The 25,630-nt window shown below is 45.4% G+C and overlaps 1 protein-coding gene across 3 annotated transcripts; it reads right to left on the reverse strand.

Annotated features, from left to right (window-relative positions):
* Nucleotides 1–13,401: 13,401 nt before the first annotated feature.
* Chmp7 (charged multivesicular body protein 7) lies at nt 13,402–25,609 on the reverse strand. Of its 3 annotated transcripts, none has more exons than XM_076853589.1 (10): nt 25,222–25,609; nt 23,153–23,324; nt 17,660–17,845; nt 17,420–17,553; nt 16,634–16,682; nt 16,293–16,412; nt 15,914–16,012; nt 15,667–15,727; nt 15,033–15,212; nt 13,402–14,804 (listed from the first exon to the last, which is right to left on the reverse strand). In XM_076853589.1, the coding sequence occupies exons 1-10, from the start codon at nt 25,518–25,520 to the stop codon at nt 14,752–14,754; spliced, it is 1,353 nt and encodes a 450-aa protein (XP_076709704.1). In that variant the 5' UTR covers nt 25,521–25,609; the 3' UTR covers nt 13,402–14,751. The 3 variants fall into 3 exon arrangements, with proteins under 3 accessions (XP_076709704.1, XP_076709705.1, XP_076709706.1); XM_076853590.1 differs by having other exon boundaries at nt 25,392–25,539; XM_076853591.1 differs by lacking the exon at nt 15,667–15,727.
* Nucleotides 25,610–25,630: the final 21 nt, after the last annotated feature.

The following is a 25,630-nucleotide window of genomic DNA, read 5'->3' on the forward strand; positions in this document are numbered from 1 at the left end:
AACTTGAGTCAAGACAAATAAGTGCAGAGAGAAATTACAAGTATTCTTTCTGAAGTGTCCAACCTAGGGTCCTCCAGCACCGGGACAAAGAAAGAACAGGGACACCATCTGCCTTCTGACTGCCCCCAGCCTCACCCGTGCTCTAAGCTGGCTCCACGGAAGTGGGAACAGCCGGCAAGATGCCATTGTTGTATCTGACCAGGCTCCCTTGACTGCAGGTATGAAGCTGAGAAACAAGCCCACCTGGCCGCTAGAGACCAAGTAGGACCTAGTGAAAACGTCCTGCCGGACTCAGAAATCAAAGGCCCAACTTTCTCAGCAAAATGGTCTTTTTCTCCCCCTAGTGGAGAAAAAAACACCACCCACTGCTCCCTCACCCTGGCCCGTCCCCCCTCAACTCTGGGAATCAAGCCACGTCCACCTCTTTAGAGCTGGCACACTGCAGAGGTGTTCAACAAATTCCAAATGTCTAAGTAGAAACAAAGTCCTCAGAGGAGGGCTGCCCATGACCCCCCATTTCTGTAACACAATACTTCAGGTAATTGAGAGGCTGAATGGGTAAAAAGATACCAGTGTCCAGGCTCCTGGGGGGGGGGGGGGAGGTCATCTAGGGATGCCTAGGTTGATAGGTAAAAGGATCAAAGTACATCTATGCACACAATTTGGGGGCAAATAGCAGATGAATGTCTTTTGGGGACCATTCAAAGGTGAGCAAACAACAAGAAGCAGCACAAAGGATCTGAGGAATTTCTACAACAAGAGCCTAACAGAAAAAGGTGGAGGATAAGAGCATCTTGGACAATTCTGGTGAAAAAGCAGAAGAAATTTTCAGTTAATAACTGCTTCATATTCTCCAGGAAGAAAAAGAAAGCCTGCATAAAATGAAAAAGGATGGAAGGTACCCTTGAGAGCTGTGGAGAGATGTCGAAGACCTCATCGTGTGCATCCAACTGGAGTTGACACTGAAAACACATCTTGTGGTGGAGTTAAAGGACAGTAACTGCTGTTTGCACAAGTAACAGCTGCACAAACCACCCTCATCTAACTTGGCGGAATCCCTTTAGGTGATAGCTGTCACCCACAGAGCAGGAGTTTGTACCAAGTTAGCCCAGGGGTACCTGACTGTGGAGTGCAGAGTTAGCCTCAAAACCCACCTCTCACCTTGCTGCCATGCCCCTGCTATTAGACACCCCAAGATTAAGACTCTCCATCTCTAGAATGTCATCAGAAGCCTCTTGACACTGTGACCTATAGCCATACATAGAAGTCAGGAACTTGATTAATCAATTACATGAAGCTGTCAGTGGGAGAAGCTGGGAGTGAGGAGCAGGGTTTCAGCCCAATTGGGAAGCATGATCAAAAAATGATAGAAGGAATGAAGGCATGTGACCTGGGGTTGCAAGTGGTCACATCTGAAGGGATGGGCCTGGAGTCTCCTGCTGCCTTAGCAACTCTGAATAGCAACCTGGGACAACCTCCCTTGCCTTGGGCAGGGGTGTCCCAGACTCACTTCTCCTGGCTCTGGCAACCTTGAAGGGTCTGAGAAGATGCTAAGGGCACTGACAAACTCCTCTTCACATTGAAGTGTCTTTTTGAATGCAAGGAAGGTTAAATTTAAGAATATTCAGTTTATGTTTGTTATTTAAAGTCCTCATAATCTTTTCATGGCTTTGGCGTGCTTAGAATCTTTCAGGCACTGTGGGCAGTGATTCCAATTTTAAAAATGAAATGTATCTTGGCCTTGTTCTTCTAAATGGGCAGATGTAAGAAAAGTTGACCAGATTTGTAAGAGAACCAATCTTACGATATTTTAAGATCTGTAAGAGTTGTTTAAAATCAGCACATAGAAAGGATTTGCTTCGTGGTCTGCTGGGTGGGTTATTTGTTTAAAGAAAATGAGAACTTCTGAGAAGACGGAGCAGACATACTTCTCTCCATTCCTTCCCCCAAAACAACTGAAGAGCCTGGACACTAAATATCAAAGAAGCTTAGCCAGATCTCAAAGGTAGACAGAAGAGAGCCTGCCAGTCAGGGCCTTGGGAGCCAAAGAAAGATAACAAGATAAGTTTCCTGAATTTTCTTTGTACCTCAAATCCCCAGGCCTGGAGATTCAAGAAGCCAGAAACTCAGAAACACCAACAGACACAGACCAAAAAGCACACACAAAACAAGACCTCAACAAAAGACCTAAGAGTGGCCTAGCAAGATAGAAAGCTTTGAGAAAAAGATTTCTCTATGACAGCCATACCCCTCTGCCTGCAGGAAGGAAGGTCAAGTGAGGAACCTGGATTGTCACCCCCAGCTGGTGTCATGAGCATCACGCCTTCCCACCCACATGACATTAGAGAGGGCCAAGTTGGGACCTGGGACTGTCATCCTCTCCAAGCAGTCATAACCCCAGCAGAGTTACTAGAGACTCCCAGAGACCTGTTCCTCCACCCTCTATGGTGCTTACAGAGGGTGCTATCAGGCCTACTGGACAGGAGGACTTCTATCATTGATCAGAAGCCACCCACCCGCATGGTGTCAGTGGAAGCCACCCTAGCAGCAGCAGGGTAGCACTTCCCCCCCACCTAGCCAGGAAGCTCTGAAACCATGACCCAACAGTGACAAGGACCCCGTCCCACTCAAGGCTGAAGGGAGTGGAATGGGTAGTCTAGAGTTTAGCAAAGAACATAGGAGGAAGAAAATACAAAGTGAGCAGAAATCAACCAAACAGCAGAGAAAATCAACACAGATTTGCTGGCTCATTGAAAAGATCAATGAAATTGAGAAACCCCTCACAATAAAACTGACATGGTGGGGGAAAGAGAAGACACAAATTAGTATTATGAGGAATAAAACTGGGGTTATCATTGCAGATCCTGCAGACAGCAGATAATAAGGAGATACAATGTACAACTTTGCACATATATATTTGACAACTTAGTGGGAAAAAAAATGCTATCCTAAATGTTACTTAGTCTATCTATATAAACTTCTGAAAGAGCAACATTTTAAACATAGAGAAGAGGTTAGTGGTCGTAAGGGTTAGGAATGGGGGACAGGGGGTGGGGAGGGGCGGGACAATGCAGGGAGAAGAGGCAGGAGGGAGCGGGCATGACAAAGGAGTCATGGGAGGAACCTGTACTCCAGCTTTGCACAGTGGTGGTGCATACAAGAACCTACACATGAGATCCACTCCTATCAGGCTAAGCACACATACGCGAGTACAAGTCAAATAGGAAAAATCTGAAGATTAGCAGATTGTCTTGACGTCAAGTTGTGATATCATCCTAAAGCTTGCAAGATGTTACCACTGGAGGGACGGGGTAAAGAATATATGAGATCTCTCTGTATTATTTCTCACAATTGCACATGATTTTACAACCATCTCAATAAGGATTTCAATTTAAAAAGGGAAAACCAAATAGATCAAATTTCTAAGTGCAGTTGAAATATCTAATAATGATAAATATGAGGGAAACTAGAATCAAAGTTTTAAGTGAAAATTGTTTTGTAATCTTGAACTATAGTTGTTCTCATTTTACATGAAATACATTAGATATGTAAGCAAAATTATTACATTTGTTAATGAAAATTTAAAATTTAATGAAAACTAGGTATTTAAATTTGGTATTTTCATAAACTAATATAACTTTAAAAATCTAATTATAAGAAGTCTTTTGTGAATAAGTCACTCCCAGACATTAAAAAAAAAAACAACTTACATAGAAAAACTACATGAAAATCAAAGAAAAAGACAAAGATATTAAAACAATTAAAGATAGAGATGCACAGGCCTGGAGATTTAATAAATGAAATAATTGATACACCTGAGAAAGAAAATTTCTGGAACAGGACAAAAATAAAAGGCAACAATATTTTCTTTAAACAGAACAAAACATGAATCTAGAGATTAAGATGTTGTTCCAGAAAATAGTGAGGCAGATTATGATTTTAAAAAGGTTATTTCATGGGGCTGGGGTTGTGGCTCAGTGGTAGAGCGCTTGCCTGGCATGTGTGAGGCACTAGGTTCGATTCTCAGCACCACATATAAATCAATAAAGTCTATTGATGACTAAAATAAATTTTTAAAAAAAGGTTGTCTCATGATTGTGAAAAAACTGTAGCTATACAATGATTTAGGCATAGTATTAAGGGGAAAAATCAGCAGCTTGTAAATTTTCCTAGCAACTCATGCCAGAAGAAAAGGGAATAATATCTGTAGAATTTCAAAGGAAAATATGAAGACCAGAAATTCTATAGACTGTGACGTCAGTGGAGAGGTCTTCTCCACCTGCGGTGGCCCTGGAAGTCATCTCTCATAGAGAGTCTGCTGCAGGAGGTGGCCTGCACTCACTCCATTTGCAGAGAGCACATGGTCCTGCACAGTTCACCTCTCCAGACTTTTTGTAAAATCACAAATATCTGAAAAGTCCTCTATTTGAGAATAGATTGCCCAGACTGGCCTCTTTGACAGCCTTTAGCTCTTCACCTCAATTAGAAAAAGAAAATTCTCTCTTCCTAGCCTGGCATCTTTCTCTCCCTTCACCTCTCCTCTCTTTCATTCATAAATGGCTCCCCTTCCCCAATTTTGGCCTTAGTTCATGGATTAGAACCTAGCAAGTGTCTCTTTGTTCCATGTTCTTGTGAGTCAGTGTTATGGTCAGAATATGGCTTGTTCCTCCAAACTCACATAGGAGTTTAATGTCCCACATCTTATGTTAATGGTATTAAGAGGGGTGAAAACTTAATCAGACTGTGGCATTTAGAGGTGGGACCCTTTGGAAGAGTTTAGATTAGATTAGATTAGATCACTTGGGTGTAGCCCCTAATAATTGAACCCAAGTGACTATAAGAAGAGGGAGAGAGACACACACATTCCCTTCATGGTGTGATGCAGCCAAGGGGGAACTCTTACCAGAACCTGAATCATGATGCTTGGGATTGTAAACTCCTAAACTGTGATCTATATAAATCTGTTTTCTTTATAAAGTATCCTACCCATGGTATTTCATTATAGTAATGAAAAACTAGATAATAGAGTTTGTTTCCTAATTATTTATGAGTTATGATTTGACATTCATCATCCTTTCTGAAAAGCTACTAAAAATCATACGCCTAATCAAGAGATAAATAAAAATAAATGACTCACAGACTTGAGTCCCATGAGAGACAAGACCTGTGATGAACATTTGATTTACTTGAAACAGATGAACTGATGTCATCACAGCAACAAAATGGCATACACACATAAATCTCAAAAAGAAGGCTATAGATGTAAAAAACACAAAAGCATTTTTCATCAAAACAAATTGGGGCGGAAATTCAAAATAATTCTACAGTGTAGATAGGAGAGAAGGGCATATAACCATGCCCAAACCAGTAAGTGCTCTATTTTTTCCTAGTAATTGCCGAAGTTAGGCAAGTTTGTTAATAAACTCAACACTCAACTATATAGAAAAACATAACACGGCAGGAAGAAAAATCTCTTTAAAAAATCAGTCATAGAAGTAACACCTGACAAAGCTTTTTCGACAAACCATAGGTGGGTAGTAGAATTATGTCAAACATTAAAATGTACTCAAAAAGCAAAATATTATCCTATGTTCTTTACCCAACTCACCTAAAACAACTCACACCTAAAACAACTCTGCAAATTCATTAAAGGATCTAAATGAAAGTCAAATGCGCTGTGCTGAAAGGGAAGACACTTGAAGTGCCACCTTAAATTTGGGACTAGACAGGGGTATCTCCCAAGGCCTCTGCCATTTGCATTGTTCCACAGGAGCAGGTGACAAAGGGAACAAAAACTGGAAATCTAGGACTTTGATGGGATCTGATTATCTTTGATTGCAGTTGTTTTAACTAAAAATGCAATAAAACCAACTAAAAATTTTCCCAAGTAACAGCTGTTTCCTGTAGACCCTAAAAAAAAAAAAAAAAAAAAAAATTAGGCAGAGACGGGCAGAGGTGGGAAGGCTGTGGAGAAAGGGCAGAAGTAGGAAGCAAGCTGTGGGGCAGGCGGGGATAGGGACAGGAGGGACTAGAAGGAGAGGGAAGGAGTCCCCGCTGCCAGGTCATGCTCTACCTGATTGGCCTCCACGTGCACCTCCCCAGCTGGGGAGGCCCCCACACACCCCTAGATCTCAGGTGCTTTTGTTGTCCCAGTTCCCAAGAGACCAAAGCCATAGTCTTGGCTGAGTTCTAGGCTCTTCTTAAAGGGCCGGAGTAAAAGAACCCAAGATGGGTTCAGAGTTCTCTCCAGAGGGCTGCAGGGCTCAAACCTGTCCCCATCTCAGCCTCCAAGCTTCTGCTGAGGTCTCCTTAAAACAATATGACTTTTCAGATGTTGGACACTATGGTCATCCCTTGGTGTCCACGCAGAGTGGGTTCCAGGATCCTTGTAGATCCCAATATCTGCAGATACTCAAGTCCCTTATATAAAATGGTGTAGAATTTGTGTAAAACCTACATATATCCTTCTGTATATGTAAATCATCTCTAGATTACTTATAAGAATGAATATACTGCAAATGCTATGTAAAATGGTTATTATACTCTATTGTTTGGGAGTAATGACAAGAAAATATCTATACATGTTTGGTACCGGTAGAATTAAAAAATCAAAAACGTTTCAAACTGCAGTTGCTTGACTCCTCCTTGCATAGGAAGGATGGCTTTACCTCCAAGACCAGGTTTGTTTTTCTCTGTCCAAGAGTCAATGTCCCATCAGTCTGTTGTCTCAGTGTCTAAAGGGAATAGAGGGAAAATGAATGTCAGAAATAAATATTAAGCCTTTGTAATGACATAGAAGTGTCTACATTTAAAAGTTTAAGTTATGAAAAAAATGACACAAAATTGATCTAATCTGTTTAATAGACAGCATCAGAAGAAAATAGAGAAAGAAGGTAGACTAAAATGTGGGTAGTGTTGCCTCTGAGTGTTATTATTATGGATTTTTCTCTTTAGGTTTCTGCTCTTCTTACACAAAATCTCCTAAAACATATGTATAGAGTATATTTTGTAAGGTTCAAAGTGCAATAGATATTTTGGTCCATTCAGGCTGCTGTAGTAAAATACCATAGACTGGGGGGCTTTAAATACAAACATTTTTTTTTCTTTTTTTCTTTTTTAACTACATGACAGCAGCGGAAAGCATTACAATTCTTATTACATATATAGGGCACAATTTTTACAAACATTTATTTCTCACGGTTCTGGAGGCTGGAAGTCCAAAATCAAGGTGTGGGCTAAGTTCCACTTCCTGGTTCTTTAATGGCACCTCCTGTGCCTTCAAATTGTGGAAGAGGCCAGGCAGAGCTCTCTGGCTTCTTTCTGAAGAGCACTGATCCATTCATAATGCAGAACCCCCAGGATCCAGTGGCCTCCTCCAAACCCCTCATCTTAATACCACACCTGGAGGGTTAGGAGTCCACCTAAAAATTTGGGAGGGACACAAAAACTCCCATCACAGCAGTAGGTACGTCTTGGTTTCAGCTCCCCAGTTTCCATGGGTCCTGGGACTCATCTCTGACTCTTGGGTAGCTGCAAATTTATATGTCCTTCTGTTTCCACACTGTCGTCCACCTCAGGGCAGCCGTAGAGCAGCTTGTCTGGGTTTAGGTTCTCTTTGTTTTTGTCCCCTTGAGATTTATTCTTTTTTCTTGTGATCTCAGTTATGTATTGTTTCCCCCCAACTTCTTGAAATTGAAATATCTTGTCCCAAATAAAACCTGGTTCTTAACTGGGTGCCCCAGGATGGGGTAGAGGCGAGCACAGACCCTTCCTCCAAGATGAGTGAACACAAAGGGAGAAAGGAAAGAAAGCTCCCACAAAAGAAGAATTTTGCAAACCATGTGGAAATGTGAAAATGAATTTTGTGATAATTTTATACAGCATGTGAAAAAAAAAAAAAAAAACCCTAATGCTAAAGAACTTAAAAGACGTACCAGCTGAATGCAAGAACGCACCTTTGTGTATCCAGATTCGGGCAGAGGAGTGCAGAAAAGACATGTTTGATAAAGTCAGGGATATTTGAATACTGATTAAGCATTGGTGTTATGAAGAAGTGTTCTACTTTTTAGGCATATTTATGGATATTGTGGTTATGTTTTTTTATCTGTCAGAAATTCATTCTAAAGTGTGCATGGATAAAATGATTATAATGCCTTAGATTTGCTCTAAAATGCTCCTGCTGGGGAGCAGAGCAGCAAAGCTCAACAGAGTGGAACAAGATTGGCAAAATGTTCGTAATCATTGAAACCAGTGACACGTACATCACTTCTCTCTCCTATTGTGCATAGTTGCCATTTTCTATATAAAGAAGTTCAATTATTTTTTTTTCAGGCCATACTAAAGTTCCTAGAAACAATAGTAAGATAGGTGGGCTTGGTATTCAGTGTGTGCCTGAAACATGTTTAGGTCCTTGTTTAGGGAAAAAATAGAGGCACAGAAGACTTTTAGAAAAACGTATAGTCAAATCCACATGTTCAAAATCTGAGGTAAATATCGAAAGACTAGAAACATAGTCTATGGTTTCTAAAACATCAGAGGAACAGAGTAAAGATATAGAAATTTTATTCAAACATAAAAGCACAAATGAATAATAATAGAAGCAAAGGTAAAGGACAAGTGACAAAGTGCTTTAAATAAATAAAACCTATACTTTAACAAAGCAAAACAAAAGGAGTAGCAAGAAAAGTATGTGCAACATTTGAAAAAAAGAATGATGATATGAACCCCAGCCCTCCTTTCTGGAAATGAATTTGCAAGCAAAAAGTAGACCATTTGTCCTAGAAGAATTGGGTGAGAAGAAGTTTTCATGGAAACCTAGACTCTCCTTTGTTTAATCCTTTATGTCTTTGTTTATTTTTCCCGGTGCTGTAGATCCAGCCCCCAGCCTCTTGCCTGCCAGGAAAGCGCCTCTTCTCTACCACTGAGATACCTCCCCAGCCTTGCCTCCACCTTCTCACAAATCAACATTTGATTTTGCAAATTTTAATATTTATTTTAACCTAAAGTCCTTCAACAAAACACCAAAGAAAGAAAGAGACAAAGAATATTTTTAAATGCATATAACAGTTCCTCCATATACAAGTAGTGTTGAAAATCAAATAAAGTATAACTCCACTATCAGACGTTGGACATAATTACTGATGAGAGAGAGGAGTCTACAAGTGAACAAAGACACAGAAGTCATCTAGAGGCACAGGCCTGGAGGTGACAAGGCCTCCAGAACCCACTAATAGGTCACACATGTCGAACGGATGTACTGAGCACCAGGCCTCCGTGCCTTCTACCTAACTCAGCTCAGTTAATCCTAACACAACGCAAGTGGGGGGTTAGTACTACTGTCGTCCCATTTTATAGATGAAGAAATTAAAGTACAGAGAAAGCAATCTGGCCAACCTTGCAGAGCCAGCACACAAACCAAAGCATTTGTCTTTTCTTGTTCCAGAAAACCCAGTTCAACCACTCCCAAGAGTGGAACCAAGGGTACCTGCTGCCCCTCAGTCACTCAGTGGTGGAGCAGTGAGCCAGCCGCGTCTGCTGGTAGACTGCAGAGTCTTTGTCTCTGGCCCTAATCAGGACCCCACCAAGTTCATGTCGACCTTTCTGATGTGTCCTGAATACATTCATCACACGCAGGACTAAGAGAAGGCTAAAACCTGCTCCCTGCCTCAAGGGGCTTCTCTAGGTGAGAAGTGGAGCATTAAATAATTCCCATAGTCAGATAACAAACCAGGTCCTGTCCAAAACAGGAAAGGGGCTGGGCAGTTGGGGCGGGAGTGGAGACAAAGTCAGCACCAGTTATAGTGGTGAGGACAGACCTTAGTCACCCACCATGGTGGCAGGGAAAAGTCCAGTGTGAACTGAACCTCACCTGAGTTTGCACAGAGCGGCTGGTGTTGTAAAGGAAGAACATGGAGGAGGAGGGGGTGAGCTGACCACAGTAAAGCCAGGGAAGTGAAAAACTTTAAAAAGCAGATGGCAGTGGATGGTCCATGTGAGACAAATGGTTAGAAACGACACTTGTCAAAGTGAGGCTGCTGCTCTCCCACATACACTGGAAAGCAGGGGACCCCACCTTCAAGTGTTGGCTAGAAGAAACAGTCAATTCGTGGGATGGCCTTGAGCTTTCCCATGCAGGTCCTCTTAGTCAGCTCTGGAGTAATCCTAGGAATGGGGCTTGCGCTGTTAGAAACCATGTCAGTGTCTGTTCAAGTCTTCACAGGCCCAGGCAGCAGGTAGGGGATGAGAGGACTCACAGGGCCTGCCCAGAGTGTGTCAAGGAGGGATTCTGGTGAAGTGTGGGCAGACAGGACAGTTCTGCTGAAGTGGAGCCAGAATAGGACCTTGAACTCAAAGCTGGGGGAAACTTCAGGCTTCATTTCTCAGTCTCAGGACCCATTCCCAATTTCCAGAGCTCTTTCTCAAGTACTCAGGGTCCAACTGGGTCACCCAGAACCTGCTACAAGAGACAGAGCTGGCAGATGGGCGTCTTCAGACCCTTCCAAGGCCACCCAGCCTCCTGCAGTCCAGAATGGGCCACTGCGATCTCCTGGCTCCCTCTGCACACCCTCCTCTCTTCAGCATCTATCAGCCTGGGCCAGTACTATTGGCCGGCCAGTGCTGACTGGTCAAGAGGCCCCAGACACTCAAGTGGGAGTGTTGGATCCTCCCAAAGACCTTTCATAACTGCAGCATCTTCACAACCATCAGTGCATGCCCTTGAGGCAGGCTCAACAAAATTAACCCTTGGATCTTTTTTCACACAGAAACAGGTTCTGCAAAGGCAAACACCTGGCCTCACATCACACCTCCAGAGCCCTCGGAGCCCACACTCAGCCCTTCTGTCTCCTGACTGCTCCAGGTCACCCTGGCTCTTCCCTGCACACACAGGAAGGTGAGTATGAGGGTAGCTCCAAACACACACTTACCACAGCGACAGCGACTGTCCATCCCTGTCCATGGAACAACAGTCTGGGAACACACATGTTGGTATTTTGTACCCAAAAGGAAATCCGTGCAGCATCATTTAAGGAAGCAGACCCTAGGGAATTGATTAAAACAACCCAAACTGCAGGTATCCCATTGTCCAAATCTGCCTTCTGCCATTATCTCAGTATGGTATAGAGATTAAGTGGTATCAGAGCACTTGCAGGATGACCAGCGGGTGGTGGTTCCAGGAGGGGGTTCCCCAGAGGGGACTCACACCTTACTATATGCACCCCTTCATCCAGCTGTTCAACTTTGTAACACCCTTTCATAAATGATTAGTAGCCAGGTCAGATAGAAATTGTGGGTAACCAGGGAAGCTACTACTTGCAATCATGTCTGAAGGTGGGGGCAGTCTTGCAGGACTGCAGTCTTAATCCAGGGGTCTGTACTAACTGGTTAGAGTCAGAAGTGAGCAAGTTGTCAGGGCGCCCTGCTGGTGTTGGAGAAGTGGTAGTTGGGGCATGTCTGGATCGGGAATATTCTGCGTTGACTGTTCAGAGTATTATAGGAGAAAAGGTGGGTTTTGTTTCCGACTATTCACAGACTACCCTGAGGTGACTGCACCATGTGTCCACCCTCACCTCACCAGCACCATCATCAATCCATTACCATTGTCACCACCACCACCAATACCAATGCCCAGTGGTAGACTGAGCTGAGACCATATGGCTGCCAAGCCTCCACTGAATTCTTTCTCTACCTGGTCCCCGTACACACACAGCTCCCCTTTAAATCACCCTGCCCGCTTCCCTGTCTTCAGTCGTTCATTCTGCGGTATATGTGAGGCAGTGTGTGGTGTACTCAAAGAATATGTGCACATAAAGCTTGAGCTTTAGCTGTGCATAAAAAACTTTGACCCCTCTTCAAGAATTTAAGGAATGAGGAAAGGTATTTTGGGGCAGGAGCTAGATGCCCTAATAGGATTTGGGGATGAAGACTGCCATAATGTAAGATGGAGAAAATTACAGCAATGAAAGGGAAAAACCTAGAAATAGTCTAGAGAATTAGAATCCAGAAACATAATACGAAAGGGTCCTACACACCCCACAAGGGCAGACCCCCATCACAGAGACATCAATTTCATTCACTCAATATCAATACAGTTTTGGCCTCCCAGCCGCCACACAGGAGTCCCCTGACATCTTGTGGGAGTGGCAGCAGTGATGCCCAAGGACAAGGAGGTCCTCTTCGGGGCTTCATGTACCTCACACTCTAGGACCGGGAGAGCTAAGTGTAGACTGGGGGCCACTATTGGAGAAGTGGTGGCCCTCCTCTCAGGCAGGAGAGGAATTTGACTGTCTCCATCACACCTCAGGGTTGAGAGGAAAGCCTGGCAAGAATTTCCTGAAATTTCCTGAAACCTGCCACATTCCACAAAGGGCATGGTCTCCCCAGTGCAGGGTGGGTGCTCAGGGCCAGCAGCAGGGCAGAGACACCTGGCAGCTCAGACTCAAGGGCAGCCAGCAGCATATTAGGACCCCAATGAATATAAACTGTGACTCTAGCACCCTGGATTTTTTTTTTTTTTTTTTTTTGCACCAGAGATTGAACCCAGATGCGCTGAACCACTGAGTCACATCCCCAGACATTTTTATGTTTTTAGCAGGGTCTCACCAACTTGCTAAGGCTGACTTTGAACTTGCAATCTTCCAGCCTCAGCCATCCGAGTCCCTGGGATTACAGGTTTGCACCACCAGGCTCTACCGAACCCTGGTCTTTTGTGAAAGATGCTGAATCGAGGGTTTTCTAGCAGCCAAAGAAAAAGAGCAACTAAGGAGGTCCATCTAGTCCAGGTCATTTCCTTACAGCCCAGTCCCTGCCCCTCAGGCTTCCCTGCACATTCCCTGTAGACTAACCTCTCTCATGAGGTCCCAGGCCTTCGGCTCCCCAGGCTACCACTCCTAACATCTTTTCCCTGGCTGCCTCACCTGCCAACTTACCTGGAGCTGCATGTCCAGTGTCCTGACAGGCCTCAGGCTGGCTCCTGGCTGCACTCAGCCTTTAACCTGTGCCCCCCTCAGAGCATGGCAAATATCATACGCAACAACCAGCACTGAGAAATGTCAATGCCAGACTATGACACTGACTACTCTGAGGTGACTGCACCATCACGTGAGCATAAGAATTAGGTCATTCACCTAATGTAGATGAGACTGTGGAAGACAAACATGACCCATGGATGGACTGGCAGCACACTCCACAGCCAAGGAGGCCAACCACAGAACCAGTCCCGCCCAGGGCAGCAAGGACCCATGAGGTCAGCCAGGTAGGCTAACTGGCTGTCCTGCAGCTCAGGGCTCACATTCCCCTGTGGTAGTAGGTGGAAGAACCAAAGTGCAGCTCCATGGGGAGCCATGGTAGGCAGGAAGGCACAGGAAACTTGATAAGACCTAAAGAAGAGACAAGGACAAACACTAGGGTTTTCTCTTTTAATTATTTACCAGATAAAAAAGAAAAAAAATAGTGATTGTTTCTCTTCACCCCCAACATTTCCGGTTACCAAGGTGGAGTGGGAGAGAAATGTGTTGATCAGTGATTTGAGCTCCTGGCCTGGAGCCAACTCCTCCACCCCAAGCAGGAGGGGCAGGGCAAAGGGTCCGGGCAGAATCCTTGTACCTGGGCAGCAGAGTGGCAGTGTGGCTGTCATCTTCTCTCCTCCTTGCCGGAGCATTCAGACCCTCTCCTGCCTACCGCTCACAGCCCCTCCCCAACTCATCAAAGGAAGTGGGAAGATGGGACCGTGAGGGGCAGGGACAGTGCAAAGCAGGGCCTGGGGAAGCACATGGCAGATCCGGCAGAGGGCCACAGCCATCTGCTCCTATTGCACATCCTGGCTCAGATGCCCACCCTGGGCAGTGGTCTATGAAAATGCTTTCCAGATTTAAACAGGGAGTCTGTTGGTGTGTGCCAGGCTCAAGAGGGGAGGTCTGATATTGTGTGGAAGTTTTACCATGATGGGGCCAAAGCAAAAACTTTGCGTCTTTAAAAAAACATGGGCTTTAGACAACTCAGGAGCTCTGTAGTCACCTGGTCTTTTCCCCACTCATGTTCAAAAGAGCAAGAATAACCCTTCCCCAACAGCAGATCTTCTGCATACCATGGAAGAGGCGGTGTTCACCAACCACAGCAGCCCCCTACCAGCTATCAGGACCCTGAGCCACTCAAGCATAACTTCTTCTGAACACCTGGAGAATCTGACAACCCTGGAAAAGAAATCTTGTACACTGTGTGTTTCTCCACGAAGCAGCTGCTATTAAGTCCTCCTAAATAAATCTTGTGTTTGATTTTCATTTCCATCACCAGTGAAAATAGAATAGGACAGGAATAAGCTGTTTAACAGACATTATAACAGAATAAATCCCTCTCAAAAACCACGGGGCTGGGAGAGGACTGACTGATTTGGCGGAGCTGCACAACTTTCACCTTCATCGGCTGGAATGCAGCTGGCGGGTGAAGACAAACCTAACTGAGCCAACGGCAAGAACTGCAGGCTATGAGACGACAGGTCAAACACAGAACTGTATAAATTGTGGCACTATAAAGATGAGAAGGCAGGTCCATGATACCAGCTGGAGCAAGGCTTTGGAGCATCGCTTCCAGAAATTCTCTGTCCTGTTGTAAGTGGGAGCATCCAGACACATCAGTGGTTCTCCTTCCTCCTCTTCCAATAAATTCTGAATGTTTCTCATTTAAATTACTATGTACACGCACAAAGCTGGTCTCTCTTTTACATGAGGGTCCTTCGTTGAGGGTCCTTCAATGGCTTTAGAGAGCTGGTTCCAATTGCCTTTTTGGAGATTTACTGCTTGGGACCAAACCTGCAAAGAGAAGAAATACCAGCTCTATAACAGGAAGATCTTTAAATGAAAACATCTTGGGCATTTAAGGGACTGAATCTTCATATAAATAATGAAACTCCCTTCTTTTGGGGGCCTAGGTACTGGGAAAATAGAATACGTGGACAGGAAGCCATCAGTCTGTGCCTGGTTCCCCTGTTAGCCAGAAGGTCATATGCCCACCGGCAATCCTGGAGAAGAGCTCCATACCTCCCTCTGATAAGGACAGTTTCTCAAGTTCAGCTTCAAGTTCAGCATCCGAGATCCTAGGGTTAGGCACACTGTTGGTATAAAGCGTCTCGTGGGGGTTGTCGGGCAGGTCCAAAGGTTCTTTGGTGGTGTCCTGAAGGAGGATGTCCAATTCCTTCTCCAGTTCCTCACTGTCAAAATCTGGGAAGAATAGACAATATAAGAATATGATAACTCTCGGGAGGAAATGCATTCGTGCATTCAGAACTGGGCTTATCAAAACCCAGTTCAGCTTATAAGATACCTCAGCCTCCTTGCAGGTTAAAAGAGTCGTCACATGAATTGGGAGACAGATATGATTTTTCCATACGCAAAGCTAGGTATACTCTGCTAACCCCATGCAATTGACCCACTTCCCCTTATTCTTGAAGAAGGACCTGCCAGTCAGAAGGCTGTGAGTAAGGATCAGTGGATCAGAATAGCTGCTCAAGGCTGAAATGGCAATTCTCTTTAACTGCTCCTGGATGACCCCAGAGGGGGCTGCCAGCACCAGGAAAAGCAAGTCCATTGTCCCACCTGTCACACCACAAGGAAGCAAAGCCTCTCAGGAAGGAATAAAGGGAAAAAGGAAGGAAGGGGGACCTTATCGGCTTACCTAAACCATTGGTTACCCCACCAGCCAGAGTCTGAGAAACTTCGTCCTGGGTGTCACACAGCTGTAAGACACAAGTGTAAAGCCCTGAACTGGGAATGGTGGCTTACAGCATAACAAAGTCTTTAGGGAAAAATGTTTAGGATTACAAAGCATCTGAGATATCCAGGAAAGGTTCTTCAAGGTCATAAGGTTATGAGGTTAGAAATCTGTCCTCTGAAGCATGTATCCCCCTGGCCCCTTCCTGTACCTCCTGGATCTGATCCACGAGGCTCTCTGCCTTTTCCACTGTGACATCCTTCATGGAGAGCTTGAGGGCTCCCACCCCCGCCTGGTAGGCATTGAAAACCTAAAGAGAAGGCCAAGCTATCAGTGCAAATGACAAATACTTGACAAAATACAGACAATACTTCTTCATCACCCAAGAGTGCTTTGGGGTTTTTCTGGCCACGCAAGTTTGATTCACCACACACCCACTTAGGCCAAACTTCTGGACAGGGAAGGCAAAGGCAACCCCAGCCACACCCACAGAGAAGCCAGGTCTCTTCCCAACAGCATGGCCCTGGGGTGAGGATGAGCAGCGCGTGCCAGAGACCAGCCAGGTGCTGGTGCGGAGGGGATGTGGCTACCATCTGATCTGTCTGGGAGGCATAGATGCGGTCCAGGATGCCTTGAACAGTGTCCAGCTTGGCATGTAGGGCTTCAATGCGTTTCTCTGTCCGTTGCTTGGCCTTAAGAGACCTCAGTGCCTAGGAGACATGAAGACTTAGGTCAGGCTAGATGTGGCAGGTCAAAGGGCGAGAGACAGAGGGTCCCTCGCAGATAAGACCTTCCCAGGCCTACTGCTGTCTCATTTATAAAACAGGCAGACCCTGTTCCCCTGACCCCAAGCATGCTGCGCTCTGAGCTGCTGGCACCTCTTGCTGCCAGCCTCAGATGCTGCCACGCAGCTGGAGGGGTCAGAACTCACCAACTGCTTCTTTCCTGCTCGGCATGCCCGGCGGGCTTCCTCTTTACACCTAGGAAGCAAAGGACAAATGAAAGGATTGTGCCACAGGACGGGTGGCGTGGTCCTGAAGAGTCCCTAAGAATAGAACTGAGTGAAACTGATCTCAGATCTGAAGATCAAATCCCCATGGCCAGAACTATGATGCCCAGCAGCCCCCTGCCAAACTCTGAGAGCAAATCAAGATGCAGCAGTTGTGTGTGGAAAGCAAGATGACCAAGGAGAAGCTGAAGCCCTCGGGAGAAAACGTGCGAACATGTCGGGAGATGACAACTTAGGATGCATGCCTCCGCCTCCCCCCATGCCTGCTTTTCTCTCACTGAGGCACAGAGTCACGGCTCTAACTCAATGTCTGTCTGTCTTCCTTTTAGATGGGTGTCTGTTACGAGGGACCCCTGTACAGGTATCCCAGGGAGGGAGTAGGAGTCCCTCAGGGGAACCTCCGCAAAGGCACAGACTTATCTTGCTCACCGACATGTCCCATACCCTAAGATGATGCCAGCTGGATAAACGCTGGCTAACAGAACTCGGGCATGGAGAGACATAAATAAGACATTAACAGTTACAATCTTTGGGGGAGGAACTGACTTATATTTCTCTCCTTGTGATACTCTGTGTTTTTTAAGGTTTTTGCATTGAGCAATTAGTGCTTTTGTCATCAGTCAATAAATAACTAGGTTTTCTTTGCAAAGAGACCCAAGACACCAGGGCTCCACACCTGGCCCAGCCCTGCCTGGCTCAGGGAGTTACCTCTCGGCTTCCTGGGATAAGGACTCCACCTTTCGTGAGAGAAGCTGCTCACTCTGCATCAGCTGGTAGACCCCGACATCTACATCGTTGACAGGAGACACCTTGGCATGTGGCCCCCGGGCAAACTTCACAATCTGGAGACAGAGACAAATTACTGCGGCCCTTAGATACATGCTAAGAAATTTCCAAGCAGTCAGGGGGCGGGCATGTGCATGCAGATGAATGGATGCTCTTCCCCACCTTCTCCCCATTCTGCTCGAGGACAGTGACTCTCTTCTCCTTCTGCAGTTGCAGCAACACCAAGTAGAAGGTCCTCTCGTCTGGGCAGGAATTAGCGCAGAGGGTGCTCAGCTCTGACAGGGCCACCACAGGGTGGGAGGAGAGGGGCGAGTGCTGGTACAGGCGGTAAACCTCCTCAGCCTTTTCCTGCAGGGAGAGCAAAGGGGCCCACAGGCCCTGGTCACCGCCGAGGAGGCAGCACGCGGTGACCCTGAGCTCCAGACCATGAAGACATCAGGCAAGAGTAGGAGCAGCAACCCCACCCCCACAATGTAGGAGAATCTTAAAAAGGAAAAAAGATGTGTGTGGTTTTCAACTTTGGAAGAAAGTTGGTGACAATATGAATGAAATGAAGCACATGAAACTGCTGGCACTTCCACCTGACACTTTACATTTCTGCTTCTCCCTGGTACTGTGGCTCCTCCAGTGAGGAATGGCAGTGGGAACTATGACAGAATGAGCCCTGAACTAGAGCTGAGCCCGACTTCCAGCCAGGCTGTGCGACTCTCACTGGTCATCAGCATCCCTTTCACAAACCAAAGAGGGTGTCTCACTGGTCATCAGCATCCCTTTCACAAACCAAAGAGGGTGGATGAGATGATGCCCAAACCGCCTCCAATTCTAGTCTCCATTTTATCCCAACTGGAAATACTGCAGACCAGACACAAATGCCACTGAGCCCATAGTCTTAAGGGAACAGTGGGTGAACAGGACGGAGGCAATCAGTGAAAAGACTAAGAAATACAAGTTCCAAGAAAAAAAAAAAGTCACTGTTTCTAGATGGGACAATTACTTCTGTAAACAAGTATTTGCTGATGTATGTGTAGGGTGCTATGAAAATACAGGGAAGGAAATCTAGAGATTTGGAAATTTATTTTTTGGTACTGGGGATTGAGCCCAGATGCATTTTACCACTGAGTCACATCCCCAGTCCTTTTCATTTTGAGACAGGTCTCACTAAGTTGCTAAGGCTGGCCTTGAACTTGCAATCCTCCTGCCCCAGCCTTCTGAGTTGCTGTGATTACAGAGTGTGCCACTGCACCTGGCTGGAGGTTTCCTTTTAAAAAACTCTTAAGCAGAAGCTGAAGGGTGAGTAATCCCAAGGTGAAGTAGGTGGAGGGATACCTCAGGCAGCAACCATGAGCAAAGTGTGAGTCAATGGGCTGTGTGTTCTTGTCTGGAGGAGAAGGCAGCGAGGGCAGAAGCACTTCTTTGCTATGCAGATGGAGTATCTTACACACCGTCCCTTTGCTCTGCCAGTGGTGGGGCAGTCGCAGGACTGTCATGACTAGAGCATGACTAGAGCTGACAATTGAGAAGGACAGACTGTAGAGTCAGGGTTAGAGGTTGGGAGACCATTGACACAAAGGAAGATGTGGGGCTGAAACATGTAGGTAAACAGGGAGAGAGAAGAGGTGGATTCAAGCAAAATTTAGAAGAAAAAACTGGCAGTTCATGGTAACTAAGTACAGAAGGAAGAGGCCTAGGTTCCAACTTGAGTAACTGGTAGATGGGATGCTATTAACTAATAGCAAAAATTCAGGAAGGAAAGCCTGTTTTAAAGGAAAGATAAAACATACCATTTTGGATATGTCTGGGATGCCTGAGGGGTATCCAGGAAGACACATACAGCAGATAATGGGACATATAAATCTGAAGCCCAGAGGAAACAGCAGGGGGACCAGGACAGCACAGAGAACGCTCAAAGTCCTCAGCACACAGCAGTAATCAAGATCCCAGGTAAGTGAGACTACCCAAGGACATTCAGGGAGGAAAGTAACGAGCTGAAGAAGACCAACGGTCAAGCCGTGAAGCGACCCACTACAGCCTAGCAGGGCTTCTTAGAAAGAAATAAGGAGCACCTGTGGTGTAAAGAACAGATTCGAGAAAAAGGGAAATTTAAAGAAAATGGTCAACAGCATCAAAGATAGCAGAAGAGTTTTTAGACAGAAAGTAAACTTTTCATTAGATTTGACTGTCCCAGAAGATAATAACCCTACAAAGCTACTGTGATAAGGAGTTTGGTGTCCATATATAAATCAATTAATGGTATACAGCATTAAAGGTACTAGAAAACTGCCTATTTGGAAAACCAAGGGGCTTTTCCTCACCATACAGACAAAAAAAAAACAACAACAACAAAAAACCCTCAAGTGTTGAAATCTAAACTGAAAAAATAACAGTATAAAGTAATTAAAATAAAATATAAAAGAATATCTGATTAAGTTTGAGGCAAAAGATGCCTTCCTAAGCAAAACCAGAAATTCAGTAGACAGAATGGAAAATGTAAGAGCTCTAACTGCAGAAATATAAAAACTTGTGGATGATAAAAGTTTTAACAGTACTGTGGTTCTACTGAGTCTGAAGATTTATTTTTCTACCATAAATTAAAGGTAAGCAACAGACTGGGAAACAATATTTACATCCCTAATGCCAAATGTGTTTTAGGTATCTATCTCCAATACTCAAAGAACTATAATTCAGGAAAAAAGACAAACAATGTAACATAAAAAGGCAAAGGATATATGTGGGCGATTCACACAAGGAGAAGTCAGTGGCTAGTAGACAGGTAAAAAGATGCTCAACTCACAAAGAGGAAGTAATTCTTTAAAATATTTATTTTTTAGTTGTAGTTGAACACAATATCTTTACTTATTTATTTTTATGGGTGCTGAGGATCGAACCCAGGGCCTTGCATGTGCTAGGCAAGCACTCTACCGCTGAGCCACAACCCCAGCCCGAGGAAGTAATTTCAAAGGATTAATGTTACCCAGTGCTGATAAGAATGTGGGGAGACTGAGCTAAGACACTCTTGATCAAAGTTTAAATTAATACAAACTTAAAAAGTAATTGGACAATTTTTGTTAAAAAGTAAAAGGTATGCATGCACTTCTAGAAATCCATTCTATGAAAATAAAAGTGCAGGTACACCAGATGTACACATAAAGCTGTCAAAGTGCATTTATTTTAATGGAAAAATGGAGAAAGAACTTGGAATAAATTACATGTCCACCTGTGGGGAAAGTATTGCATAATGTGTAGCATATTACTACAATTATTTCAGAGTCATCAAAAAGAAAAAGTGGATCCATATTGTGTAGGACCTGGAAAGATGCTCATGGTATACTAAAGTGAAAATAAGAAAAGCCGGGTGCAGACCAACTTCATCTCCAGGAAAAAATTAATGGAGTGAATATATACACATTCATTCATTCAACCAATATTTATTGACTGTCTACTATGCACCAGGCACATTTCCAGGGTCCCAGAGCTTCTCCCTTCTAGTAGGAGAGTCAAGGGATAAACAAGTGAAAAAGTAAGGTTTTCCAGTTAGTGCTAAAAACAATACAGAGAGTAACAGAATCAATAAGAAAAGACATATGTCTATAAGCACACACACACACAAAGGAGAAAAGAACACGCCCAAGAGACAGAAATGCAATGAATGAGAGGAAACTGTCAATTCCATGTACAGTTTTTTAAATAGCAAAGTCATGGGCAATTTTCACTTTTTTGTATTTTTTCAGCACTGTTTTAAAGAAAGTAAAAATTTACTCACTGTTTTCCATACCTGGACCTGGGAAAAAGCAATATCCCTCATGAGCAGGGTTTCTTTCCATATCTAGACCCTTCTAAATCCAGATAAACCCCTTTCATTTCACAAATGTAAACAAGTCCCCATCCCCCAAGAGAAAACAGGAGTCACCATGAATATGAAAGCAGATGTCACCGAATGAGACATAAAGTAATGTTGAGTGATGTGAAATGGACACACAATTAACAGTACAGAGTTAATCTACAGAGTCTGAAGATTTATTTTTCTACCTAAATAGCTCTGAAAAATTATGGTAAGTTCTGAGAGAATTACGTACTTCCCTATCCACCCCCATTCTTCACCTTTGCTCTCAAAAAGATTAGGACTCCAAAACCGTATCTGCGGAGCTCAGTGGATGCACCTCTTCTTGCTCCAGGTTGGAGAACATATGGGGTAAAGGCCTGAAAAGAGGACCTAAGCTTGGCCCAGAAACACCAATGCACCCTGCAGTCTCCATGGGGACAATGACTGAGGCCTGGAGAGGAGGCACGTGGGGGAAGAGAGCTTGAGGCAGGGGAGGGGTGAAGAAAATGTGAGCTGCACAGTAGAAAGTCACAAAGGACAGGGAAGACTGCTAGATTTCGGCATTTCCCCTCAGCCTGAGGCACACATCACAGGGGTCTGTCAAGATGAGGGGAAATGGATGCTTCTCCTGGGATGGGGTTGGGGAACAGGGATTCTGCTGGGTCCAGCTGTGTGGAAACCTCCAGAGACTTGCAAAGGCTCTGAAGTTGGGCTTGAGTTTCAAAAATAACCACGAGGGCAGCACACTTTCGATACCTGGTGTTCAGTTAATTCTGTAAACACAAACAAACTTAAAGGTTCCCACAACCTTGTCCATAGCAGTTTTGGCAAAAATAGGGATCATAAAAGAACCAATATGTGATGGGAAAAGCTTGGTGGGTTTGGCAAATAAAGAAGGAGAGCATCAAAAGAGAAGGTGACGGAATATACAGAGCATATATACAGTGGCTGACTGACGAGACACGTGACAAGAGGGGTAGACAAAGACTCGAGGGCATGTGTGAACAGAGGAAGGCCACTTCCCCTCAGAGTGTAGGAGACAGAGGGCTTGGGAGGTTAAACTTGAGGAGGAAGAACAGAACACTGAAGCCCTGGGTGAAGAGTCCACAGAGTCGAAGGGCAAAGGATGGATGGGGAGCACTGGTGGGGGGGGGATGGGAGGGACCAAGAAAACTGGGCTGTAGAGTGGCTTTGAGTGTTATCAGGGTGACAAGGACGGTGGGGCTGACTTAAGGCTGTAGATCTGCTATGTGACTCCTGGTGTGGAACAAGAGTTGCTGTGGGCACTGAGATGGCATTAGTGGGGCACTCAGTGTGGTTTGCCCTGGAGGCAAGAGTGGCCCAGGAGGAAGCTGCTGAACAGGAGTCAAGAGGGCTCCAGGCACTGGCTGACTCTTGAGGGAGAGAAGCAGGATGGTGCAGGGGGCTCAGGGCAAGCCATCAGTAAGCTGGAAGCAGAAATGAGGAGATGCAGGGTGGGAAAGTAGAGCTAGTTTGCTGATTAGGGGTAAGCAAAATTGGAACTCACAGGGTTCTCAGAAATCCAGGGAATTTCTTGTCAGCAAACTACAAAAGGCAAAGCATTTCGTAAACTGTAGTTTAATGTTAATCCCTACAAATACCACAGCAATCAACTACTTGTTACTGACAATTCTTAGACAAAGTGTCATCCTTGAAACATAATAGTCTAACAAATACATAATGCTACCAAGTACAGGGCACTGGAAGTCAGGGAAACTCAGGTATCAACTGTCACCAGGTTAAAAAAAGACAGTCTTCTCCTAAGAATGTATGTGCAGGCTCCTGCCCCAGGTCTCTCCCTCTTGCATACATACCTTGAGCAGCTCCACGGCCACAAGTACCTCCTCAGCTGGAACCTTGTTATCCCCCAGCATGTTAGAAAGAGTCCACTTGAGGGGCTTCAGCAGGAAGACTCCAACCCCCCAGGAGATCCAGCTGCTGTCTACACTGGCCATGAAATCTGACTCACGCTGCAGCTCCCCTCGACTGCAGGGAGAGAAGAAAATCATGAAGTAGCACTTCATGCAATGTTCCATTCTAGTCCCTAGTGGCCCCATAACCCACAAAGTGGAATTTTATCATCATCATAATGACCTTTTATTAGATGTCTACTCCGTGCAGCTACTGGAAGCAACACTGTTTCTATTCCAGGGCTAGGCCTCACAACACTCTGCAGATAGATAGTGTCATCAGCATTTTAACTAATGAGGAAACTGAGGGTCTGAGACGGTAAGGAGAAAGTCAAATGGAAGCCAATTTTTGTCTGGCTCCAGAAAACAAGCACTTCACTGAGACTCCAGAGTCACAGGGAGCTACTGGGCCTGCACTGAGAGTTCCTTTCACAAACAGCTCAAAACAATCAAAGGAAAACAATAATGATCACTGTCAAATGCAAAACAGAAGGAAGATAACAATGATATACAGGGACAGGGCTTTCTGCTATCTCTAAGCTAAGGTGGAAATGAGATGTGTTTCTTGGTACTGGTAACATGACAGCTGCTAAATTCACTGAACACTTGCCATGGTCAGTTGGATTTGAGCCCAACTGTCTGATCCTCAAGCAAAGTTAATTCCTATGCTATGCTGCTTCCATGGGGAAATATCTCCCTCAGAATTTCTTCAGGAGTCAGACCCAATCAGGCACCAGGCAGCTTCCGCAGAGAATCAGCAGTCAAAAGAGGGGGGCATCAAGATGTCAAAGGTCTCTGAACAGGAAGAGGTAGATGATTGTCCTTCTATCATAGGAGGACCGTTCTGGTCATATCCCTCATTGACTTCCTCAGCTACTGTCTGCACTGTTCTCCACTTTAGGCATGGAGCAAAATGTTTTCCACACCACTTTTTTTTTTTTTTTTAAAGAGAATTTCAGAAAGACCTATACATCAAGGTTGGCTAAGGAATGGTACTGAGAACAGGGGAAGGGAGATTGCTTAATCAGAAAGTGCAGCAAACTAAAAATGCATATCAGAGTTGACTTTCTCCTTTCTTTCACGGAGGTAGGATCCATGATAGGCTGCCTGGTCTAAGTATATATAAGGTGAAGTACAAATGATTTAAAATGTGAAGATCAGGGGTCCAGTCCTCTGTGTGTGTCCTAGCTGTGTGACTCTGAGTTCCTCAATCTCTGTGACTCAATTTCCAAGATCCTTTGATGAGTATAATTATATCATCTTGCTGCAAGGCTCTTGAGATGGTCAGGTGAAATGGAATATGTAAAGTATCTGCATACCGTGAAGTGCTATGCACCTACTAGAACTTAAGAATGTCACCTCCTCAGGTACCTCCAAAACACTGTGCCTGTCACACACTTATCGCCTACAGACCTCTTCAAGACCCTAGATAATCAGTGAAATCCTCACTCTCCTTTATGTCCTCTCTGTTCCAGTCTGTGCTGGGACAGGCCAGGAAAGGCCAGGCACATGACCTGTGCCGGGGTTTGCTGGCAAGATCCCTAAAACCCTCTTCTCCATGAATTCTCTCCGCTTAGCTTTGACCTTCCTTGTTCAATGAATCCTGTTTCCTAGACCTTCGCTTCAGGGGTAACTCAATTTTGGAGGCCTTTAGGAAATAACTACCCAACGGGATTCCAGCCCTGACAAGTCATTGTCACCTCTGGCAGGCTGGTTTCTCATCTGAAACCCATCTTATCGGACTTTCCCGGCCTCTCGAAATCCCCCAGACCCTTATTCCTCTCCCTCCAAACATCCCCTCGCCCAGTGGAGAAAAAAAAAAAAAAAAAGCGTACAGTGGGCGCCTACTCTGGGCCAGACCCCGAGGAGGGCGCGGTGAGCTGTCGGAGACCGGACCGGGTCCCGGGCCTCGGGGAGCCGCCCCCCGCCCGTTCCGCCCGCCCCGCCGCGGCGCGGCCCGGCCCGCCCCTCACCGCAGCAGGTCCTGCAGCACCGTGGCCAGCCCCAGCGGGACGCTGCCCTTGCGCTGAAAGGCCTCCTGCAAGTCCCGAAGACGCAGGCGCACCACCCCCTGGCGGCGGCTGTGGCTCAGCACCAACGGCGCCCAGAAGCCCATCTTGCTGTCCCAGTCGGTGCTGTTCACCTCGCGACTCCTCTTGAAGGCTGAGAACAGGAAGGACATGCGCTCCTCATCCTCCTCCCACTCGGGGGGCAGGAGGCCCGCCGGGTCTCCCCCGGCCGGGGCCTCGGCCTCCCGCTCCGGGGACCACATCGGAACCTCAGCCCCGCCAAGGATCCGAACACAACCCGGGCCCAGGTCCCCTTCCGCCCTAGTTCCCTCCCGGCTTCCGTTCCTGGACTACCTCCTGCTCTGTCGTCACG

Source organism: Callospermophilus lateralis, chromosome 4, assembly GCF_048772815.1.
Source record: "Callospermophilus lateralis isolate mCalLat2 chromosome 4, mCalLat2.hap1, whole genome shotgun sequence".
Taxonomy (NCBI): domain Eukaryota; kingdom Metazoa; phylum Chordata; class Mammalia; order Rodentia; family Sciuridae; genus Callospermophilus; species Callospermophilus lateralis.

Excerpts from the sequence above, each read along its gene's own strand:
- Chmp7 (XM_076853591.1), bottom strand. The coding sequence starts at position 25,520 with ATGTGGTCCCCGGAGCGGGAGGCCGAGGCCCCGGCCGGGGGAGACCCG. Across the intron at positions 16,013-16,292 it reads CCTCCCAGACAGATCAGATG|GTTTTCAATGCCTACCAGGC; the intron begins GTAGCCACATCC and ends CCTTCTCTTTAG. Across the intron at positions 14,805-15,032 it reads ACTGTCCTTATCAGAGGGAG|GTTTGGTCCCAAGCAGTAAA; the intron begins GTATGGAGCTCT and ends TTCTCTTTGCAG.